Source organism: Lepidochelys olivacea (genome assembly GCF_965140295.1).
Source record: "Lepidochelys olivacea isolate rLepOli2 genome assembly, chromosome: 6".
Taxonomy (NCBI): domain Eukaryota; kingdom Metazoa; phylum Chordata; order Testudines; family Cheloniidae; genus Lepidochelys; species Lepidochelys olivacea.
Genome location: NC_140416.1, coordinates 64,059,180 through 64,080,321, shown reverse-complemented (window position 1 = coordinate 64,080,321; position 21,142 = coordinate 64,059,180). Strand labels below are relative to the sequence as shown.

General features: G+C 44.2%; 1 protein-coding gene across 3 annotated transcripts in view; it reads left to right on the top strand.

The window, feature by feature from the left end:
* Positions 1-21,142, top strand: part of ZFYVE1 (zinc finger FYVE-type containing 1) — a 40,324-nt gene that overhangs the window by 13,873 nt on the left and 5,309 nt on the right. For all 3 annotated transcript variants that reach the window (XM_084629904.1, XM_084629902.1, XM_084629903.1), the window contains 7 exons: positions 6,387-6,891; positions 9,021-9,235; positions 16,747-16,853; positions 18,184-18,292; positions 18,910-19,007; positions 19,105-19,222; positions 20,061-20,231. In XM_084629904.1, coding sequence (XP_084486030.1) covers positions 6,387-6,891; positions 9,021-9,235; positions 16,747-16,853; positions 18,184-18,292; positions 18,910-19,007; positions 19,105-19,222; positions 20,061-20,231 — 1,323 coding nt within the window. The remainder of the gene's footprint in view (positions 1-6,386; positions 6,892-9,020; positions 9,236-16,746; positions 16,854-18,183; positions 18,293-18,909; positions 19,008-19,104; positions 19,223-20,060; positions 20,232-21,142) is intronic.

The following is a 21,142-nucleotide window of genomic DNA, read 5'->3' as shown; positions in this document are numbered from 1 at the left end:
TCTGCTTTGCTATACCTTAACCAGTCATGTTCCTGAAATTTAACTAACCAATCCTAATGTTGTAACATGACTATGTACGCATTTATATCCCACCACCTTAATTAGTTTACACCCAGCAAAATTAATTATACAGCAGACAGAAACAATCACAGAACCAGACAGAGATTATACAGACAAACAATAGCAAAGTGGGAACTATAATGACAAAACAATACAGAAGTGAGGATTTCACATCCCAACTATTGATAAGTGAGTTCTTGCCAGACAGGATGCTATCAAACTAAGTTTCCTTTTACATTTTCTAGGCACTTCCCTTTCTCTGGAGGTGATAGGCACTATCAGGACGGGATTGTATCCTAACAGCCCAATAGCACCTTATTTCAATGTGACTAGTTTGGAATGTGAGGATGTGACCGTTCGCTTCCCAGCTTATGGCTGCATCTGTTGCTTAGCCAAAGGCCTTAGCCTAAGAACAGGGCCTCAGACTGTCACAGTAAGAGAAGGCCCTTACATTGGCAGGCAGTGATTTTGATTCTCTTTTGTACCTCTATAACTAGCCAAGTGGTAAGAATACACCTAAATTCTTAGACGATAGGCCTTTACAGACAGGCCTGAATATCTATATCCTAAGACTGTGCTTTGACTATTCTGGGCTGACAGTGGCCCATAGGCAGCTGTGGGGGCCACATATAGAATTCTAGAGGCACAAAGTTGATTTAAAGCCTCTTTTGTTCCCTTCCCTCCCCACTGCCTGGGCTCTCTCTCAGAATTAGGGCCTATGATGGTATAAGGCCTTGTTCCTGCAAACACTTGTGCCCATGGTTACCTATCTTTGTTAGTCCTATTGAAGTCTATGAGACTACTTAGGGTACTATAAAATTAAATGTGCAGAAGTGTTTTCAGTATCAGGGCGTAATTCACTATGAAAAATTAGATTTTAATTGTAAGTAAGGAATACTTGATTTTATAAATTAACTACTTTGCATAACCCTTTTGGAAAGACTTTTCACACTAGCAAAAATCTCATGACAAGAAAGAAGAAATATTAGATAAAGTGAGTAGGAAACCAAATCTACAGGTTACCTTTTAGACTAAACGCTCAGCTTTGATCCTTCTGGCCCACTTGTCACACTGCCTGCTAAGAATGGAATCTCTGGTCTCTGAGGCATTTGAAAGCTGGAAAGGAGTGGTGGAAACAGGGTTGAATTAAGGCAGTCTGAGTCCCTAAGCGCACCATAACATAGAGGCCCCACTGTGGCCCCATCCGCATTCCATGGTCCTGCATTCCACTTGGAGTTGCATGGCAGAGGGAGGGCTCCCTCCCCTTGTAGAGAATCCCTTTCTCCTGGAGTGACAACAGGGACTTTCCCCTGCTCCCCTCCACTGAGGGGCAGTGAGGACACCAACAGGAGTCCCCTCTGGAGGTGTAGGGGCAGGAGCATGGGGTCCCCCAGTAACTATCCCAACAGCTGAGGTGCATTGGGGTTGGTGGGTGGGCTTACTGTGCTTGTCTCATGGCACAGTTTCCTCCGTTGGGTGGTACTGGTGGGGCTTCCCAAAGCACTGAGATGCATGGAGTAGTTCACACCTCTCAGAGCCATTCTTTCAATTTGCAGAACCAGACAGATATCATTCCGTCTGTTATGCTCTGTTCATATTTTCAGACTTTAATTCACAACCATATGGCCTAGATTTTGGGGGGGTTTTTTCCCCAAGGAAAGCTGAAATTCTGATTTCATTGCCTGATTCCAGGAGCTGGCATTTTAGGCCTGGGTCTGTAGTGCTTCAGCCTTAATCCAGCCCTGGATGGAGCCCCATAGTTTGAATAATTTAAAACTGAAATGGCCAAAACATTAGTATCACAGCGAGCCATGTTGCCTTGGGAGAGATGGACTGGATTTCTTTGATTTCCAACTTCTATGATTTAAATGCTAACCCTTTCTGAGATTCGCTGCTTAAAAATTCCTGACTTCTGCATTTCAGAAGTTCAGTGCTGTCTGTTATGGAGGCACTGGTTGAGACCACACAATTAAAGTTGCAACTGCTGTTCCATTATAAAGCTTAATTTGACTCTTTCCCACTCTGACTTTAGTTGAAAGAGCCATTGGTCTGAATTTATGTAGGTATTACCAGTTTTAAAAATGATTTTTAGACTTGTAGAAATAGAATGTTTTGTATTGCATAACTTTAAAAAAAACCCAGTAATTTTCAGAATGAAAGAAGTCCTTTTGTGATTCATTTATTTTTGCTCTTTTTTTTCTAGACATTGATTTATTGCAGATATTTGAAAACTGATATATATGACACATATTTGAACATATCAGGAATCTTGTCATTTATTTTTCCATTGATTTCTGGGGGTTTTTTTGTTTTGTTTTTTAAATATACACTTTTAAGCGATGTAGTGGTTGTATGTTGGGGGATTTTGTGGTATATTGGTTGTCAAACAAGTCTGTTGAATGATACATATGATGATTTATACGTTTGGCATCTAAAACTATAGATTGCCAACACTTTTAAGTTTTAGTCACCAGAAATGCTGGGCCAAAATGAACCCAGTCCAAGAGTAGGATTTAAAAAGCAACAGTCAATACAATTCAAACTAATAGAATTCCAAACTTCAGTTCAAGACTATCAATACAACACTACCTGAATATCATATGAAGCATTGTTGATTTTTTGAATTGTGTATGGCTTATGAACAGGAAGGCTTTGTACAACCTTTGCATGAATAAGAGTAAGACATAAAAGGTCCTATGCACAGTTCTGAGAGGAGAAAGTTCTGTGAAAAATGGATAAGACTAATTTAGATGTAGTAGTCATTGTGAGTGTTTTGTCTGTGGGTCAGAGTTGAGGTTGTTTGGGTGCCAGTCATTGAGAATGTTTTCATTTTATGGGTTTTGTACATGAATTTTAACATGTATTGTTAATGAATGAGATTGGTTTCAAGAAATTCATGGATAGGAGGTTCATCTTAGGAGTCTTGGGCTATCTTTTTACCTTCTCCCTGATCCCATCAGTTCATATGGCCCATAAATCTGTGAAAAGATATATGTTGACTTCAGTGGGCTTTGGATCAGGCCCTTTATTGGGTAAAGTTCAAAACAGTGTACTTAACTTCCAGACAAGTTAACATCCAAGTTTTTTGACAGTCTATGTTTCGTGCCCTGAGGATGATCAAGAGAAGTTATGTTAATAGTTCTCTTGCCTTTTTGATGGCTTTGCTTTTATTATTGCTCAAGTCTCATGTTATTAGATTAGGTGTTATAAATTTCTGAGTATATAATTCCCTCTACAAGTGACAAGTGAGCCAAACATGAACCACATTAGCACTATGGATCTTTGTCCCAGTCTGATGGCTGATCCACACAGAAGGATAAGAGTCTACTGATCCTATCAGCTACAGAAGTGATCCCTTTAACTGTAGTGGTAGAGTTTCATGCTTTTAGTGCTGAAGGTTCCACATTCAAACCCATTAACAACCCACTCAGGGGATGTCATCAAAAGTGCATGTTAGAGAGGGGCTTTTATGTAAGTATATGACAATTATTAACACAAATGCAAATAATCATAAATATCTATACCGAAAATAAGACTAAACGTGGTTATAACCTGTGATATGGGGAATAAGATAAGATTTCTTTTTATTAGAGGTAGAAGAGTGTGTTTATCAGTTATGATCTCTAAGTATAATAAAGCTGTAAATTAATCTCCAATGGCAAAAGGGAAGAAAGAGCACTATGGGCAGGGGGACTAGGGCTAAGGAAAAGGCCACACTTTTTAGACAGGCTTGTGCAGTTCTTTCTCTGAAATCAGATGTTGCAGTGTCATTTATGGGTGTGGTTTTGTTCCCCCCGCCCCGTGTCCCCTGATATTGTCACTTTAGAGGTGTGGTGTTATGCAGCATGAGAAATTTACACAGCTGTGTTTGTGGTAGATGGGCTGCTACCACCTAGGCCTTAGCATCAACACCAGGAGATGCTGTTGCTCACCCTGGCAGATCTGTGCCTCTTTAGGACTTTCCCTCACCCCCCCAAAAAAGGGGAGCAAGCAAGCATTTGAGTTCTAGATCTTCATTGCTTTCAGTTGGGATGAAGCTTAACAATTGTCATTGGCTGGCATAAATGGACCAAATCTGGGAGGGGAAATTGGTGAGCCAGTTGCTGTGGCTGGATTTTACACAGTTGTGTTGTATTCTCTAGGGATGCCCAGGTGTATTCAGTGCATTGGAAAGAGGTGAAACAGTTCAGTGTTCAGGTCACTAGCATGGTGTAATTTTAGAAGAGTGTGTGCTGAACAGTAACATTGGAGCTATGCAGATTCATATCACATTAATGCCCCTGCCCAGTGCTTAATTTGTTAGGAAAGAGGTGCTGGGGCTCACTGCCCCTACCCAGTGAGGGCCTGGTCCAGGATCAGGCCCCTAATGAATTACAAACCTGTTGCTGGGAATTCTGTATGGAGCTGGCCTCCTCTTCCTCTCTCTATTGCCTTCATGCTGCCAACATTGCTGATCCTCCCCCAGACCCAGACATCCCAGACCAGACATCTTGACCCCATGTAACCAAAGACACTGAAATATCCCCACTTGGTTGCCCAGCCAATAGTTAAGCAATTGTTTTAACAAAGCTGTTGCCCATCTGGCCTCCAGAGAGTGCCGAGGCCGTAATAGTCAGGCACTATGGTTAGTGCTAGCTTCTGGGGCAGAGGGAGGGAGGGGTTAAGGACAGATTATTTTTTCTTTAAAGACTGGCGTCCTCGGAAAAGGGCTGGAGTAGGAAACCTAGCAGATGTTTTTAAAGAGCGAGGCTTCTGCATTGAGCCTTACAGAGGCAATTGTCTTAATCAGTCACAATATACTTGAGCATTTGAAGCTGTCCCTTAAACACACAGCTGTCAAAAACAGGCACACTCCTGCCCCCAGCTAAAACCCGGGTGTGCCTTCGTCCTTCCCACTGTGTCCCTGGAAAGCCTGATAACTCCATGTAAAGGCGTGGATGAGAAGGAGAGGCGCTTCTGGATGGTTTCCTTCCTTCCCTCATGTTGTGAGGCTGCCTGTAACTAACCTGGCCCCATACTCTATAATTTCTCCTTCTGAATGCTGTTCCAAGCCTTTCCCTCGAACACAGACTCTCTTTATTTTAATGTACAGTCTACATCTTGCTCACAGATTTCACCATAGCAGGGTGGGGCTTTAGAACCTGAATCAGTGATCTAAGAATAAACCTATTCAAAGAAATCCATTGACTGCCTCCTGACCTCTGTGGATCTTGTGTTCTGAGATGTTCCAACCATACTGGCCTGCAGGGGTGGGGAGTTTTGGGACACACTTGTGAGAGAAGTAGCATATGGGAAGAAATCTTTTCTATTCCTTTTCCTTGGAGATGACCCAGGCCTCCAGAAGTTAGTGGCCAGTAGAAGAGAAATCCGGCCCTTCGCTATTGAAGGGAACTCCATGGGAGGAGTGAAGGGGGGAATGAACTGAATTTAATCCCACTCAGTAAGTGTTTTTATTTTGCTCTTCTTGTGACACAAATTGTCTTGAGCAAACACCTATTGAAGGAAGGATGCCTTGTCCCTATGTGAACACACATGGTAAACTACAATAATCAGACCTTCAGCAGGACAAAAACTTTGAACTCTAAAGCACTGTTATTTTCCAATTAAAATTAGGATTTAAGGTGAGCCTGCCTTGTCTATCTGATCGTCTCTTTTATCTGAGCCCCATTGTTGTGCTATCTGAACAGAAGTGTCTCACAATCTGCCATTAAATAGTATGACAAGTCTCACTTATCCTATGTAAAAGCCCCGGAAACCAGATGTATTGTATGCATTGAAGGTGATGTGTTTTTTGTTTTGTTTTGTTTTTCAAACTTTTGTGGCTTAAAAAAAAAAAAGGCCTAATCAAGTATATTACAAGATGGAATATCCTGTCTGTCTTGCAGTTTTGAAAAGCCTGCTTTAAAAATTGCTTTAATCCACTTCAGAAGTGTGGATCTAAATCTCTGGCTTTTTTTTTTTTTCTTTCTACTCATCCCATAAGATGTATTGCTCCGGGGGGGTGAGAAATTGCTCTGGGGGGCTTGGAGAATTGGTGATAGGATATGGAGGAGCTGTCATTTGGCCACTGATGATGGAGGGCAAGAGCACCTACATGACTTAGAAGCCTGGGTCCCATTAAAAGTCAATGGGACTTAAGCTCCTACAACACTTTGGTGTTTTTGAAAATTTTGCCTGGGACTCCTATATGTTTGTAAGGTTTATAAAGGACCTAAATGGAAGTTGCTCGACCTCACGAAGCCTGTGAGCCCTGAAGCCAGCTCTGTTTTTAGTGTTGTCTTCTCTAGTTTCCCATCTATAATGTTGTAATTTTCTTATTTTGGAAGGTGATGAATGAAGAAGACTTTATTAAGAAACTGGACTGCAAGCCTGACCAACACTTGAAGGTGGTGTCCATCTTTGGGAACACTGGGGATGGCAAGTCACACACCCTTAACCACACTTTCTTCTATGGTCATGAGGTCTTTAAGACATCGCCAGCTCAAGAATCCTGCACGGTCGGTGTATGGGCAGCCTATGACCCAGTCTGCAAAGTGGTGGTGATTGACACAGAAGGTCTGCTTGGGGCCACAGTAAACGTGAGCCAGAGAACGCGGCTGCTTCTGAAGGTCCTGGCCATTTCTGACCTTGTCATCTACCGTACGCATGCTGACAGACTCCACAATGACCTCTTCAAATTCCTTGGGGATGCTTCAGAGGCCTACCTGAAACATTTCACTAAGGAGCTGAAGGCAACCACAGCCCGCTGTGGCTTGGATGTTCCTTTGTCCACTCTGGGTCCTGCAGTCATTATCTTCCATGAGACTGTGCACACCAAGCTATTGGGCTCCGGTGAGTAGAGAGAAAGAAACAGTGAATCAAAATATAGCTAAATGTTATTTGTTAATTGGACTGCCATGTGGAAGATCTGGGTGAAAGTCTGGTCTTGCTCATGTTTCAGGCTGGCAGAGGGTCTGCAGAGGCAGCATGCTATGCTCTGATGGTGGAGTGAGGGATTTAAGTCACAGGGTAGCAACCCAGTTAGCCAGTTAATGATCAACACTGATTAGTCCTGAAGGGAGACTTCTGTGATCCTCCTCAACATAGGACAGTGACTGTGGCATTGGACCATGAGGATGGGTAATAGAGCAAGGCAAGGTGAAAGTGGGGACCCTAACATTATAATAGGGATGTAGAGGACCCTGTCACAAAAATAAATAAAACAGATCATACTTACAGAACTAAATGGGTAAGAGGTATGAAATGGACTTGTTTATAAACCTGCACCCTTCCCTGGGCACTGGGATTTCTGGGGATTGGTACCATTCCTAGGCAGGCATTAATTCTAGGAAACAGACTGAGTGTGTGGTCGCCAATGGCTGGTGGGTTGTCCTGCTTCTTCCTATGGGAGTCGCTCAAAATATGCAATATTGCCAGTAGGTTTTCCTTCAATGCCTTACACGATGTCAGCACCACTATGTTGTCATTTCTCACCACTGTCTATTTCCTTCTTCAGCATTTTAACTTGGTTCATTGCATGCCAGACTAAGCATATTTAAGTCATAGTGCTTGTTTACACATCTATGAGTGAAATCCTAGCTCCATTGAAGTCAGTGGGCGTTTTGTGATTGACTTCAAAGGGACCAGGAGTTTACCTACTCTTTCAAAGTGTACACTAAAGCCTCTTTTGGCTTTGTCCACCCCTACCACGCTCTAATATGTTGTGGGGAGCCCTGATCAGTACACCTGGCTACATCAGTGCAGATGGGGTTTAGCTTCCTTCTGTTTGTGTACATCCAGAAGTGCCCTGCTGTGCAAGACCACAGCAACTCCCTGCAGGCCCACAACATTGTTGCTGGCTTCTTCAGGGTGGGTGTTTGCTGACCACAAGGCACTCAGCAAAATAGAAAAAACAAGGAACTCAGCCCAGCATCTCCCTACAGTTATTTTTCAGAATGTATTTTTAAGCAACAAAGTGGCTATACAAAAATGGCATCACCTTCTCACCTTGGTAGGTAAATGTAGAATAAATAAGGAAGCAGGATTTCACACAGCATGTAATTAGCTGCTGGAATTTACTGCCTCAGGAGGTCAGAGTCAAATGCTGTAGCTGGTTAATTTTATGACCAATAATGTCAGTTGTAGTTATATGCACAATGGCAGGGTAATAAAAACATATACTTCAGAGCATCAGCTGATCTCTGTGGAAGCCAGAAGGGAATCCACCTCCCTAACACACACTGTATGCAGCAACGCACAGTTGTCCAGCTTGACGGACAATGTTGGGATGTCTGAGTTGTGTTTTTTTAAAAGGGGTGGGGATTTGCCTTCTTATGAAGCATACACCATATGCCATTGCTGGAAGCATGTTCTAGGAGTTGGTAGACTGTTGGTCTGACCTGAAATTGCTAATTCTGTGTTGCTTGTTTTTTCTGGGTGAGAGTAGACCTAGACACTCCCTTTCCTGCCATAGGGTCTGCATGTAGAAAGAACATATAAGGAGTGGTGGGAATGAAGGCACTAACACTAAACCTTTCATGGTATGGCCTAGTGGCCCCGAGCCAGGAACTGCTGAGTTCTATCACACTTTAGCATAAAGTTTGTTTTTTTATGTCAGATATGTCAAATTGGCCTCTAATTTTGGGTGCCCAGTTTTAAGACCAGTAAGCCCAGATTTTCAGAGATACTGACCACCCACAGTTCCCACTGATTTCAGTTTTAGCTGTGCTAAGCAGCTCTCAACTTCGGTTGTAGGGGGCTAACACTGTATCCAAAACAGAGGCGACTTTTGAAAATGTTTCATTCTGCCCATGTGTCAAATGGGGAATACTTGTTTATCTGCATCACAGAAGAGTGGTGAGGAGTAGTTAGGAATGTGAGTATAGCACTTTGCATTGTTAAAGCACTTTCTGGTTGTTAAATAGTGTTATGCTAAACCAGCAGTTGTTAATACACCTGTTACTGCTTTTGAATGGGTTTAGATCACCCCTCTGAGGCACCTGAAAAACTCATCCAGGATCGCTTCCGGAAACTGAGCCGCTTTCCCGAAGCCTTCAGCTCAATCCACTACAAGGGAACGAGGACTTACAATCCCCCCACAGACTTCTCGGGACTTAGGAGAGCTGTGGAGTACCAGCTGGAGAACAATACCACCCGTTCCCCACGACAACCTGGGGTTATCTTCAAAGCACTGAAAGTAAGTCATTTGCTGAAATGATCACTTGATGATCACTTTAGATAAGCTATTACCAGCAGGACAGTGGGGTGGGAGGAGGTATTGTTTCATGGTCTCTGTGTATATATAAAGTCTGCTGCAGTTTCCACGGCGTGCATCCGATGAAGTGAGCTGTAGCTCACGAAAGCTCACGCTCAGATAAATTGGTTAGTCTCTAAGGTGCCACAAGTCCTCCTGTTCTTTGTGCTGAAGAGTGTGGCTCACCAGTGGTTGGGGAAGAGTCTCCGGGGGTTACTCATTCATGCCTGTCACACCATTCCCAAGTATCATGTACCCTAATAAAGTTCACACAAAGCTCTAATGCAGAATTGCAGATATCCGGAGAAAAGGAAAGTCTTCCATGTATCTCGTATAGACGGTTGAATGGGCTGGGTGGATCTATCCTGGGGGAAGACAGCAGGACAGGGGGGAAATAAAGAAGAACAGAGGGAGACCCGCTGAGGAATCAGACGGAAAGGTTAAAGGAGAACCAGAAAAGCAAAATCTCAAACCCACACCTGGGAGAAAGCTGATTGGGGGAGGAAAGCGTGATACACTTTATTGCAAGTGACAAACAGTTCATGGAGGATATTTATAAAGATGCTCATGGATCTGGCCAGGAGGAGGTTATCAGTAACTTTCTTAAGAGCAGCATCAGTACTGTAATAAGGGTAGAAACTGAATTCAGCTCGAAAAGAGATGACTAATGGGGATATGATAGAGGTCTATAAAATCATGAATGGTGTGGAGAAAGTGAATAAGGGAGTAGGTTTTTTTTATTCCTTCAAATAACATAAGAACTGGGGTCATCCAATGAAATTAATAGGCAGCAGGTTTAAAACAAATGAAAGGAAGTATTTCTTCATGCAACACACACAACCTATGAAACTTCTTGACAGGGAATGCTGTGAAGGCCACAACTATAGCGTGGTTCAAAAGAGAAAAGTTCATGGAGGATAGGTCCATCAGTGGCCATTAGCCAAGATAGTCAGGGATACAACCCCATGTTCTAGGTGTCCCTAGTCTCTGATTGTCAGAAGCTGGGAGTGGACAACAGGGGGTGGATCACTTGCTGATTGTCTGTTCTGTTCATTCCCTCTGGAGCACCTGGCATTGACCACTGTCAGAAGACAGGATACTGAGCTAGATGGACCATTGGTCTAACCCAGTTCCTAGGTTCTGATTGCCAGGGATCTGAGAGGTGAGGAAGTAAAGGCACTGGGTACAGACAGTATACTGAAGGAGCTGGGAGGCAAAGGGAAGGAGGGAGATGTGGCAGTATCTGGAGAAGCAAGTGAGATCAAGGGAGAGATTGTTAGGATTAGAGATACAGTAGCATACTTGAGGGCTGATGGAAAGGAGCTGGAGGGGTGGAAGAGAGGCTGAAGACCTCTCTAATATATCTATTATATTATCACCATAATATCAGTGGGCTTCCTAAGTATTTAAAAATAAGAATAACAATCACTCTCTCTCTGTAGGAGAAAGAGCATGATTATTTTCTATGTATGTATGCTTGTGATGAACTTGGTTCTCCCTCAAAAAGTTGAAGAAAAGAGTTTTTTGCATCTGGTTCTGAAAATGGTTATTCCTGTGTCCACTATTATTTCCTGAGGGAGGAAGTTCCCTGATCTGGATCTGGCTTCTGTGAAAGTTCTGTCCCCTGCACTCATATGCTGCCTCCTGTTGGTGGGCATTTTAATTGCTCCAGGGGAATGTAGCTGTCATGGGAGGTCATGGTTGGGAAGGGAAAGGTTAGTTGTCAGGTGGTTAGGGCTAGCCTCAGAGAGGGCTGTGAATATCAGAACACGTGACTTGAACTGGACTCTGTATTCAGTGGATAGTCACTGCAGATAGCGGAATGCTGGGATGATGTGTTCACAATGATCTGTGTTACTAAGCAGACTGACTGCTGTATTTTGAGCCAGTTGGAGCTTTTTCAGGGTATGTCGCTTTGTTTCTAGATATGAGTTGCAATAATCAACTCTGGAGGTCACCAATGTGGGAGTCACTGTCCAGGTTTGTATCCGATAGGGTGTAGAGCAGTCTATGAGCCACTAAAATGGGTATTTTTTGGCACCGTAGCTATGTGACCATCCAGTAGCTTCGAGGAGTCCAAAAGAACCCCAAGGCTGTGATCTGACTGAACAATCTGAGAGCAGATGTTCACAATTGAGGGAGTTGTTACCGCTATAACCCAGTCACCCAGTCTTGAGAGATCCTTTTGTAGCTCTTTGCAGTCTGCCTGTGCCTTAACTATCTTTAGTAATTTTGTATCAACTGCAAATTTTGCCACCTCACTGTTTACCCCTTTTTTCCAGATCATTTATGAATATGTTGAATAGGACTGGTCCCAGAACACACCTCTGGGGGACACCACTATTTACTTCTCTCCATTTTTAAAACTGACCATTTATACCTACCCTTTGTTTCCTATCTTTTAACCAGTTCTAATCCATGAGAGCACCTTCCCTCTTATCCCGTGGCAGCTTACTTTGCATAAGAGCCTTTGTCAAAGGCTTTCTGAAAATCTAAGTACACACTATCCACTGGATCCCCTTGGTCCACATGCTTGTTGACCCTCTCAAAGAATTCTAGTAGATTGGTGAGGCTTGATTTCCCTTTACTAAAACCATGTTAACTCTTCCTCAACAAATTGTGTTCATCTGTATGTCTGATAGTATTGTTCTTTACTACAGTTTCAACCAGTTTGCCCAGTATTGAAGTCAGGCTTCCAGGCCTGTAATTGCCGGGATCATCTCTGGAGCCCTTTTAAAAAATTGGCATCACATTAGCTATCCTCCAGTCACTTGGTACAGAAGCTGATTTAAATGATAGGTTACAGACTACAGTTAGTAGTTCTGCAATTTCACATTTGAGTTCCTTCAGAAGTCTTGGGTGAATACCATCTCGTCCTGGTGACTTATTGCTGTTTAATTTATCAGTTTGTTCCAAAACCTCCTCTAATGACACCTCAATCTGGGACAGTTCCTCAGATCTGTCACCTAAAAAGAATGGCTCAGGTTTGGGAATCTCCTTCACATCCTCAGCCGTGAAGACCTATGCAAAGAATTCATTTAGTTTCCCTGCAATGGCCTTATCATCCTTGAGTGCTCCTTTAGCACCTCGATTGTCCAGGGGCCCCACTGGTTGTTTAGCCAGCTTCCTACTTCTGATGTACTTAAAAAAAAATTGCTATTACTTTTTGTGTCTTTGGCAGCCATCTAGCTTCAGTTGGAGAAGGACCTGAGATATTTTAATCCAGGGTGTTTGTTAACCCCTGCAGTTTCTGGATTTGAGCCAGGATTATTTGATGACTGCGTGAACCAAATGCCACAGAGAGGTCAGAGCAAGATCAATATGGGTGTACTTTCAATGTCTTATGGACATGAGGTGATCATACACCAGAAAAATAAGTGCTGTCTCTATGCCATGTTCTGGCCTGAAGCCTGATTGAGAGGAATCCAGGAGACTAGCGAGCTGACAGATGGTACCGGAGACTCTTTTTTGCTAGCTTCTTGATGAGTTTGCAATTCCATAAGCCAAGGGGATACCAGGATGGCAGCTGCCATATTGAAAGGAACAGGTTGGAGCAGGGTGGGCAAACTTTTTGGCCCGAGGGCCACATCAGGGTGTGAAACTGTATGGAGGGCCGGGTAGGGAAGGCTGTGCCTCCCCAAACAGCCTGGCCCCCACCCCCTATCTGACCCCTCCCACTTCCCACCACCTGATTGCCCCCCTCAGAACCCTCCCCATCCAATCCCCCCCGTTCCTTGTCCCCTGACTGCCCCCTCCCAGGACCCCCACTCCTAACCGACCCCCGGGACCCCATCCCCTATCTAACCCCCCCGTTCCCTTTCCCCTGCCCCCCCCTCGAACCTCTGCCCTATCCAACTGCCCTCTGCTCCCTGTCCCCTGACTACCCCCCGGGACCCCCTGCCCCATATCCAACCCCCCAGCCCTGGTCCCCTTACCATGCTGCTCAGAGTGGCAGGTCTGGCAGCCGCGCCGCCCAGCTGGAGCCAGACACACTGCCACGCTGCCCTGCATGAGCACACAGCCCCGCTGCCCAGAGCGATGCTGACGTGGCAGCATGGCTGCACAGCAGGGGGGACAGTGAGGGGGCTAGCCTCCCAGGCCAGGAGCTCAGGGGCCGGGCAGGACAGTCCCACAGGCCGGATGTGGCCCATGGGCCGTAGTTTGCCCACCTCTGGGCTAGAGGGAGCTTAGGTAAGGAGGAACAATTTAACTTGCCCTTCCCACCCTGGAGTAGCATTACTAAACATTTAACAGAAGAACATAAAAATGGCCATACTGGGTCGGCACATTGGTCCATCTAGCCCAGTAACCTGTATTCCGACAGTGGCCAGTGCCAGATGCTTTTGAGAGAATGAACAGAACAGAGCAATCATTGATTGAGCCATTGCCTGTTGTCCAGTCCGAGCTTCTAGCATACAGAGTACAATGGATGATACCAAGATGGGAAGGGTTGCAAGTGCTTTGTAGGATAGGATTATAATTCAAAATGATCTGGACAAACTGGAGAAATGGTCTGAAGTAAACAGGATGAAATTCAATAAGGACAAATGCAAAGTATTCCACTTAGGAAGGAACAATCCATTGCACACATACAAAATGGGAAATGACTGCCTAGGAAGGAGTATTGCAGAAAGGGATCTGGGGGTCATAGTGGACCACAAGCTAAATATGAGTCAACAGTGTAACACTGATGCAAAAAAATGTGAACATCATTCTGAGATGTATTAGCAGGAGTGTGGTAAGCAAGACACGAGAAATAATTCTTCTGCTCTACTCTGCGCTGATTAGGCCTCAACTGGATTATTGTGTCTCATTCTGGGCGCCACATTTCAGGAAAGATGTGGACAAATTGGAGAAAGTCCAAAGAAGAGCAACAAAAATGATTAAAGGTCTAGAAAACATGACCTATGAAACAAGATTGAAAAAATTGGGTTTGTTTAGTCTGGAGAAGAGAAGACTGAGAGGGGACATGATAACAGTTTTCAAGTACATAAAAGGTTGTTACAAGGAGGAGGGAGAAGAATTGTTCTTCTTAACCTCCAAGGATAGGACAAGAAGCAATGGGCTTAAATTGCAGCAAGGGAAGTTTAGGTTGGACATTAGGAAAAACTTCCTAACTGTCAGGATGGTTAAGCACTGGAATAAATTGCCTAGGGAGGTTGTGGAATCTCCATCATTGGAGATTTTTAAGAATATGTTAGATAAACATCTGTCAGGGATGATCTAGATAATACCGAGTCCTGCCCTGAGTGCAAGGGACTGGACTAGATGACCTCTCAAGGTCCCTTCCAGTCCTATAAGTCTATGATTCTAGCAGGCAGAGGTTTAGGGACACCCAGAGCATGAGGTTGCATATCTGACCATCCTGGCTAATAGCCATTGATGGACCTATCCTCCATGATCTTATACAAAAAAATTTTTTAAGCCCAGTTATACTTTTGGCCTTCATAACATCCCTTGAAAGACTTGTTTTACCAAAGCAAATGGACAGATTAACAGTATGGTACTTGTCTTTTCCAAAATGCCTCACAAAGTAAAACATTTGAGGAGTTTTAATTATATTATTATTTTACTTTGTGCATAGTCACCCAAGGGACCATCAGGAATTGATTGCCTGGTAGAGACTGATATATACATAAAAGTCAAACAATATTATATTAAAGAATGTGGTAACTCTTTAAAGTAGTAGCATGATATTTAGTTCATTTGTTCAGCTCTTCAGTATTATCATGACGGGCTCCAGGAAAACCTTATATAGATAGAGTTGCCTATTAGACGTGATGTTTAGTTCAGGCTTCATGGCAAACAAAGCTTGTAAAAATGAAACTTTTAAAATAACATTATTCTGCCTCTTTAAAGCATTAAATGTAGCTTTTTAAATACTTTATAATACAGGTATAAGAACTAGGGTTGGACCCTGAAGCTCATTGTTAGCAGCGGTAGGCACGTTATAAATGCCCAAGACAGACACAGTTCAACCATTTTGGTACAATGGAGAGATCTATGTTGTTACCAAGGTAACTGGTCTCCAGGCAGTCACCTAGACATAGATTTGCAGCAGATGTTTTCCTCAGTGTCCCTACAAGAGAAAGTATTTTCTTGCCTTTCTTCTCTAGATAAAGAAAGATCTGACCCTTGGGATCAGTGAAGATCAGGAACATAGCTCCACCGGGGCAGTGCATAGTTCTGAGTATCTAATGGGGAAGGGGTGTGGGCAGAGTCTGTTATTTTGCTTTGTTGGTTTTTTAGTAAAAGAAGAAAAGTGATTTCTTTTGAAGAGAAGAATATCAACCTCTTCACCATTCCTGCAGCATGTGTGCTGTGGTGGTTTGCTTTTCTCACGTATTTAAGGGCTAATGCCACATTTGGTTTATGGTGCTGCCAGTTCACATCCAGCCCACATCAGTAATCAAAAGGCTGACATTTGAGAGCCACTTAGTGGTTTGTGTGGAATGTGTTTGGTCACAGTCCAGGGGCTGGTCTACACTGGCAATGCTAAAACGCTAAAAAATGCTAGAGCACTTTAACATGGCTTGTGTGGTTGCGGAAAGAGAGCTTTCCCAGTGCTCTAAAAAAACCACCTCCATGAGGGACTTAGCTACCAGCGCTGTCTACACTGATGCTTTACAGCGCTGAAACTTGCTGCTCTCAGGGGGGTGTTTTTTCACACTCTGAGCGAGAAAGTTGCAGTGCTGTAAATTGCCAGTGTAGACAAGCCCCAGGTCCCAGTGGAGACGTCTCCATCACAGAAGCTACCATCACAACTGACCCTAATTATCATGCTTGTTTGCAGTCTGAGCTCAAAAGCCAAGGACTGAATGGACCATGGAGAGCGAGCTCCCTTTTCATCTCATATGTGGTCCCTGCAGAATAGGATTGAGGCACTTTGACAAAGCCCCAGGAGGGAAACTTTCACTATTTCACCATCACTAAAAGGTTCCCAATGTCCTTAATTAATGCTAGTTAATGTAAGTCACCTAGCTCAAACCTTGCATGGTGTGTTGAGTATGTAGGACCAAATGTTGTTTCCTTTGGTGTGGAATCCAAAACCCTTTTTATCCAGCTATTTACTCTGTGCAATCTTCTTCCTCCAACCCCTTCTGCCCTATCATAGAAGTTAGAGATGGAAAAAACCCTTGAGATCATCCATTCCATCTCCCTGACAAGTGCAAGATTGTTGATCTTGTTTGGTCTGTATTAGAGGGAAGGCAGGGGGGATTATAGTTTTCCTTTGTAGCTCATACCCGTATGGTTTCCTGGTCAGTGAACCATGATTTGTTAGCTACACAGCCTAGTTGGCCCTCTCCCAGAGAGGAACCCATGGAGTGTCCATGAGAAGCCTACCAGGATGTCCATGAAGATGTGTACCTTTCCAGAAGGCTGTCACTGGCCTGGTGAATCAATGTCCTTGTTGCTCTGAATTCCTCAGCAATTTCTCTCACTTGGTCTGACAGGCATTGAGCGACCGGTTCAGCGGTGAGATCCCCGATGACCAGATGGCTCACAGCTCCTTCTTTCCGGATGAGTATTTCACCTGTTCTACTATATGCCTCAGCTGTGGGTAAGTAGGCAAGAAATACACCCTCATCCCTCTGGGAGACCGTACTGTCAAGATCTGCAGCATCAGAATGCACTGTCATAGTGAGGTCACAAGTACTCTGGAGAAGCATCATCATCATAGGTGGTGACATCAGTGTGATAACTCCTTAGTCTGAATACAGAAGTTGTATGTTTCCCCTGACACCAGAACCCATTTGAACTCCCTGAAAAGCAGTTCAAGGTGTGTGCTGTGGGGGGTGCTGTCTCTGTGTCCCAGCTAGGCAATAGGGTCTCCTTTCCATTTATCAGCAATACCCTACTTGAATTGCGGGACGAGGGTCAAAAAACTGTGGCTGAATTGCGGACAAGCCATGGAAAATTGAGGAAAAGTAATAATGGACCATATTATTTGCAGTAATAAAGCCCATTATTACTTTTTCCGTGATTTTCCATTGTCGGCCCTTGGGGCTGAGAGCGGCCACCCGGGGCTCCCGTATCAAAATTGCCGTCGAAACCTAATATTGTGGAATCCGCAATATCGCAAGTTAAGTATCAGTGTAATCTCTTTTTGCCCACATCGCTTCCGTAGTGTTCATAAACATGTTGTCTCAGAACTGGCAAGTCCCTCAAAGGGCAGACTGTGAAATGAGTGGTCTACAAGAATCCCTTGAAGTCAGAAATAATTGCCCTGTGAGACTTTCTGTCATATTCATGACATAAACATCACCAAAACACACATCCACCCAGTCTTGGACTGTGACCTATGGCCTGTGACTAGAAGCCACACCCACTGGGGCTGATGAGATTTTGCATACTAACCAGTCAGATGCCTCAGAACTTGAGTGCAAGTCCTGTCTAAGGAAAGCCCAGGTGGTGTGGGAAGTGGTGCTGGTAATTCAGTAGGTTGCAGTCATCCCTCTGAGTCTGTACTGAGCTGTATCAACATGGTGCTATGGAAGATTGTGCTGCTGGAAGTTCTGTCTATCAAATAAGATGTAAAACTAGGTTCCCTGTCTTTTGTGGTCATTAAAGATTCTCTAGCTCTTCTTTGTGAGAGGTGGGATGTTAGTTCTCATGTCTTGGCCAAATTCCGAACTTGGTTAGTTCCATCTAGATTCCCTCTGCAGCTTCTGTTGGATACAGTGTTTACTTCCTGTACTAAATTGCTATATAACGTTGCTGTGAAACCACTGCTTACTCCACTCCATGGTGGCTGCATTTCAATGGCTATACAAACATAAGATATTGAATAAAACCTAGTTTTAGTTCTGGCAACTTAGCTGACCTTATACCGAGATCTGTCCTGTATCAGTGACTCTCTAGCCTGCTCACTGTTTGCTTCTGAACTCCAGGTGTGGCTGTAAGAACAGCATGAACCATGCGAAAGAAGGAGTTCCTCATGAAGCCAAGAGCCGATGCAGATACTCCCACCAGTACGATAACAGAGTCTATACCTGCAAGGTAAGCAGAACCCTAGGGACGGGGTCCAGTACCTGGAGAGGGAGAAGTGTTACTCACATGTGCCTGTGGTCTTGCTCCTCTTTTCTGTTGAAGACTCGTGGCAACAAGATTCCTGTCGATCTTTAACAGTTCTTTGGTAATTGTTCTGTTTGCCGGCAGCCCAGTTGCACTGCTTGCGTGTTTTGCTGGCTGAATCGCCGAGGGCTGCACTGCTGCCATTTCCCAGGACAGGTTAAGCATTAGATGTTGCTCTTCAGTCTCCGTACAGTGAATGGATAAGCCTCTGAATTGCTCTCCTTATTTCCTTCCCTCCACCCCTAATGTTGATTTTTTTGGGGGGAGTGTATGTAACTCAAAGGTCACGTGGAGGAGCCTGGGGGTTACTTCACCCACAGCCATATTTTTATTGTTGATTAGACAAATGACATCATTTGGGTCATAATGCACAAAAATTCCGTTATCAATGATGGGGTCCATCATGTGGCCCCTTTAGCAAACCATCTCCACAAACACACACCAGGTAAGGCCTTTAAACCCACTCGTGACCAAACAGTCACATGGGACTCAGTGTCTGGGGTACCAAAACATGTGATTCTAATCAAACACTCCTGTTCCAGGCCTGTTACGAGCGTGGGAAGGAGGTCAATGTGGTGCCAAAAACATCTGCTTCCACTGATTCCCCTTGGATGGGCCTTGCCAAATATGCCTGGTCAGGGTGAGTACTTTCTGCTCTCCCTTTCCTTTCCTTTGCCAGCTCCTTTGGGCCTTCAGCCCCTTGCTAGGTAACCAGTTCTCCTTGTTCCTCACTGCAGGTATGTGATTGAGTGCCCCAACTGTGGAGTGGTGTACCGCAGTCGGCAGTACTGGTTTGGGAACCAAGATCCTGTGGACACAGTGGTGAGGACAGAAATTGAGCACGTCTGGCCAGGAGTAAGTCTTGTTGGGGTGCTTTGGAGATGTGGGTGGTTTCTTTCTTTCTTTCTTTCTTTCTTTCTTTCTTTCTTTCTTTCTTTCTTTCTTTCTTTCTTTCTTTCTTTCTTTCTTTTTTTTGCATAATGGCAGAAAAAATGGACTGACTCTCGCTATGGCAGCTGCCCCTGCTGCTTGAAGTATGGAGCCTCTTCGAGGATGGGCATCCTCAGAGCAAGAGGCAACCAAGTTTTGCCCAAGTGGACATTAAAAATTGGATTGGACAGATCACGATATTGCAGTGGTCCCCAAGAGATGAGTCAGAAAACCTAACAGGTCTTTCCCATCTCTGATTAATAAGTAAATGATTTCTACATTTTTATAGTGGGCTTTCATCCCAAAATGCTCCTTACACACATCCCCACTGAAATACAGCCACCTGCCGCACAGCATGCTGAACAACCGTGGGAATAAGGGACATATGAGCAAACCTCTTACTCTTACAGAAAGTGCCATGGGATATTCAATATCCACATGAGACAGGAGACAGGACAGGACCTTGTTTTTTAAGGTCCCACTGAAAGTCTTGCACACAGTAAATTGAACAGTGCTCAGCCTACCTTGGAAGGATAAAGAAGTGGGTTGACTTTATCAACATTTGGACTCCTAGTGTGAATGTTTAAACCATTAAAACATCCCCTCTCTCTAAAAAAGATGGGAGTGTGATTCTTCCAGGTGGTGTTCTCCATTTTAACAGCAGCAGTGGACGGGCATTTGCTCCAAGAAGCATCTGCTCAGGAGAAGTAAACGTTTCCTTCTCTGTTTTTCCATTTTCATGTAAATCCCCATTGTGTTATAGACAGATGGATTTCTGAAAGACAACAACAATGCAGCTCAGCGCCTGTTGGATGGGATGAATTTCATGGCACAGTCTGTGTCTGAGCTCAGCCTGGGACCCACAAAAGCTGTGACCTCTTGGCTGACGGACCAGATTGCCCCTGCCTACTGGAGACCCAACTCTCAAATCCTGGTATGTAGCAGCTGCCGTGCTTTCATGCTGTTGAGGGAAACTGCTCCCTTTGCTGAGCTGAACATAACCCTTCCTCCACACCTTCTCCAAAAAATAAAATGACAAAGTAACCAGTTAAAAAAAATCTGATAGATTTCAGGTGCCTCGTCTACTGTGGATTGCAAACTGCAGCTCACCCACCTCCGGCAGCTCTTCAGAGCCAATGGCAGGGACCCTTGCTATTCACGTTCTTGGCTTGGCCTGAGAAAGATCATGTCAGATGCCTTCTTCCCTGGATGTGCAATTTGTCCCCTTATTATTCCACTGACCCTTTCTGCTTCTTCAAGTTTGACCCATTCCCATCATCAACGCTGCTGATAAAAATGCTGGCTCCCACATACTTGCTCTTGAGTATAAAGAATCAAAGTTGAAGTCCTGGCCTCCCATTTTTGCGTTCCCACTTTTGCAAATGCAACCAATTTGTACAAAATATGAAGCTGGATATGAATACTTGGCCCTTACAATTCAATTAGAGAGAGACTTCCAACTCCTTTGAGAAAGCATATAAAAGGAATTGGGCAGATGACTAAACTGGAAATGACCATCTTATCTTTGTTTTCCAAAACCTTCAAGTGTTCACAGGTCAACTGCCCAGTGCTGTAGGCACCCAAGAAAGCATAGCTGTAACAATTCATGGCTGTAACCACAGGGTTCACGGTAATGCTGCTGGCCTAGCCACAGCATGCTTGTCTTCCCACGGGTCCCTTCTTTGGGTATGAAGTCATTGAGCCAGAAGGACAATGCTGGCACCACCCCAAGTGGAGTCTATGCCCAAAACACTTCAGAGAAAGACATCAAAAAGTCTCTGCAGTGCAAGTACAGATCAGTTAACTGTGAGACTTACAATACTTTCCCCACTCATGCAGGATCCA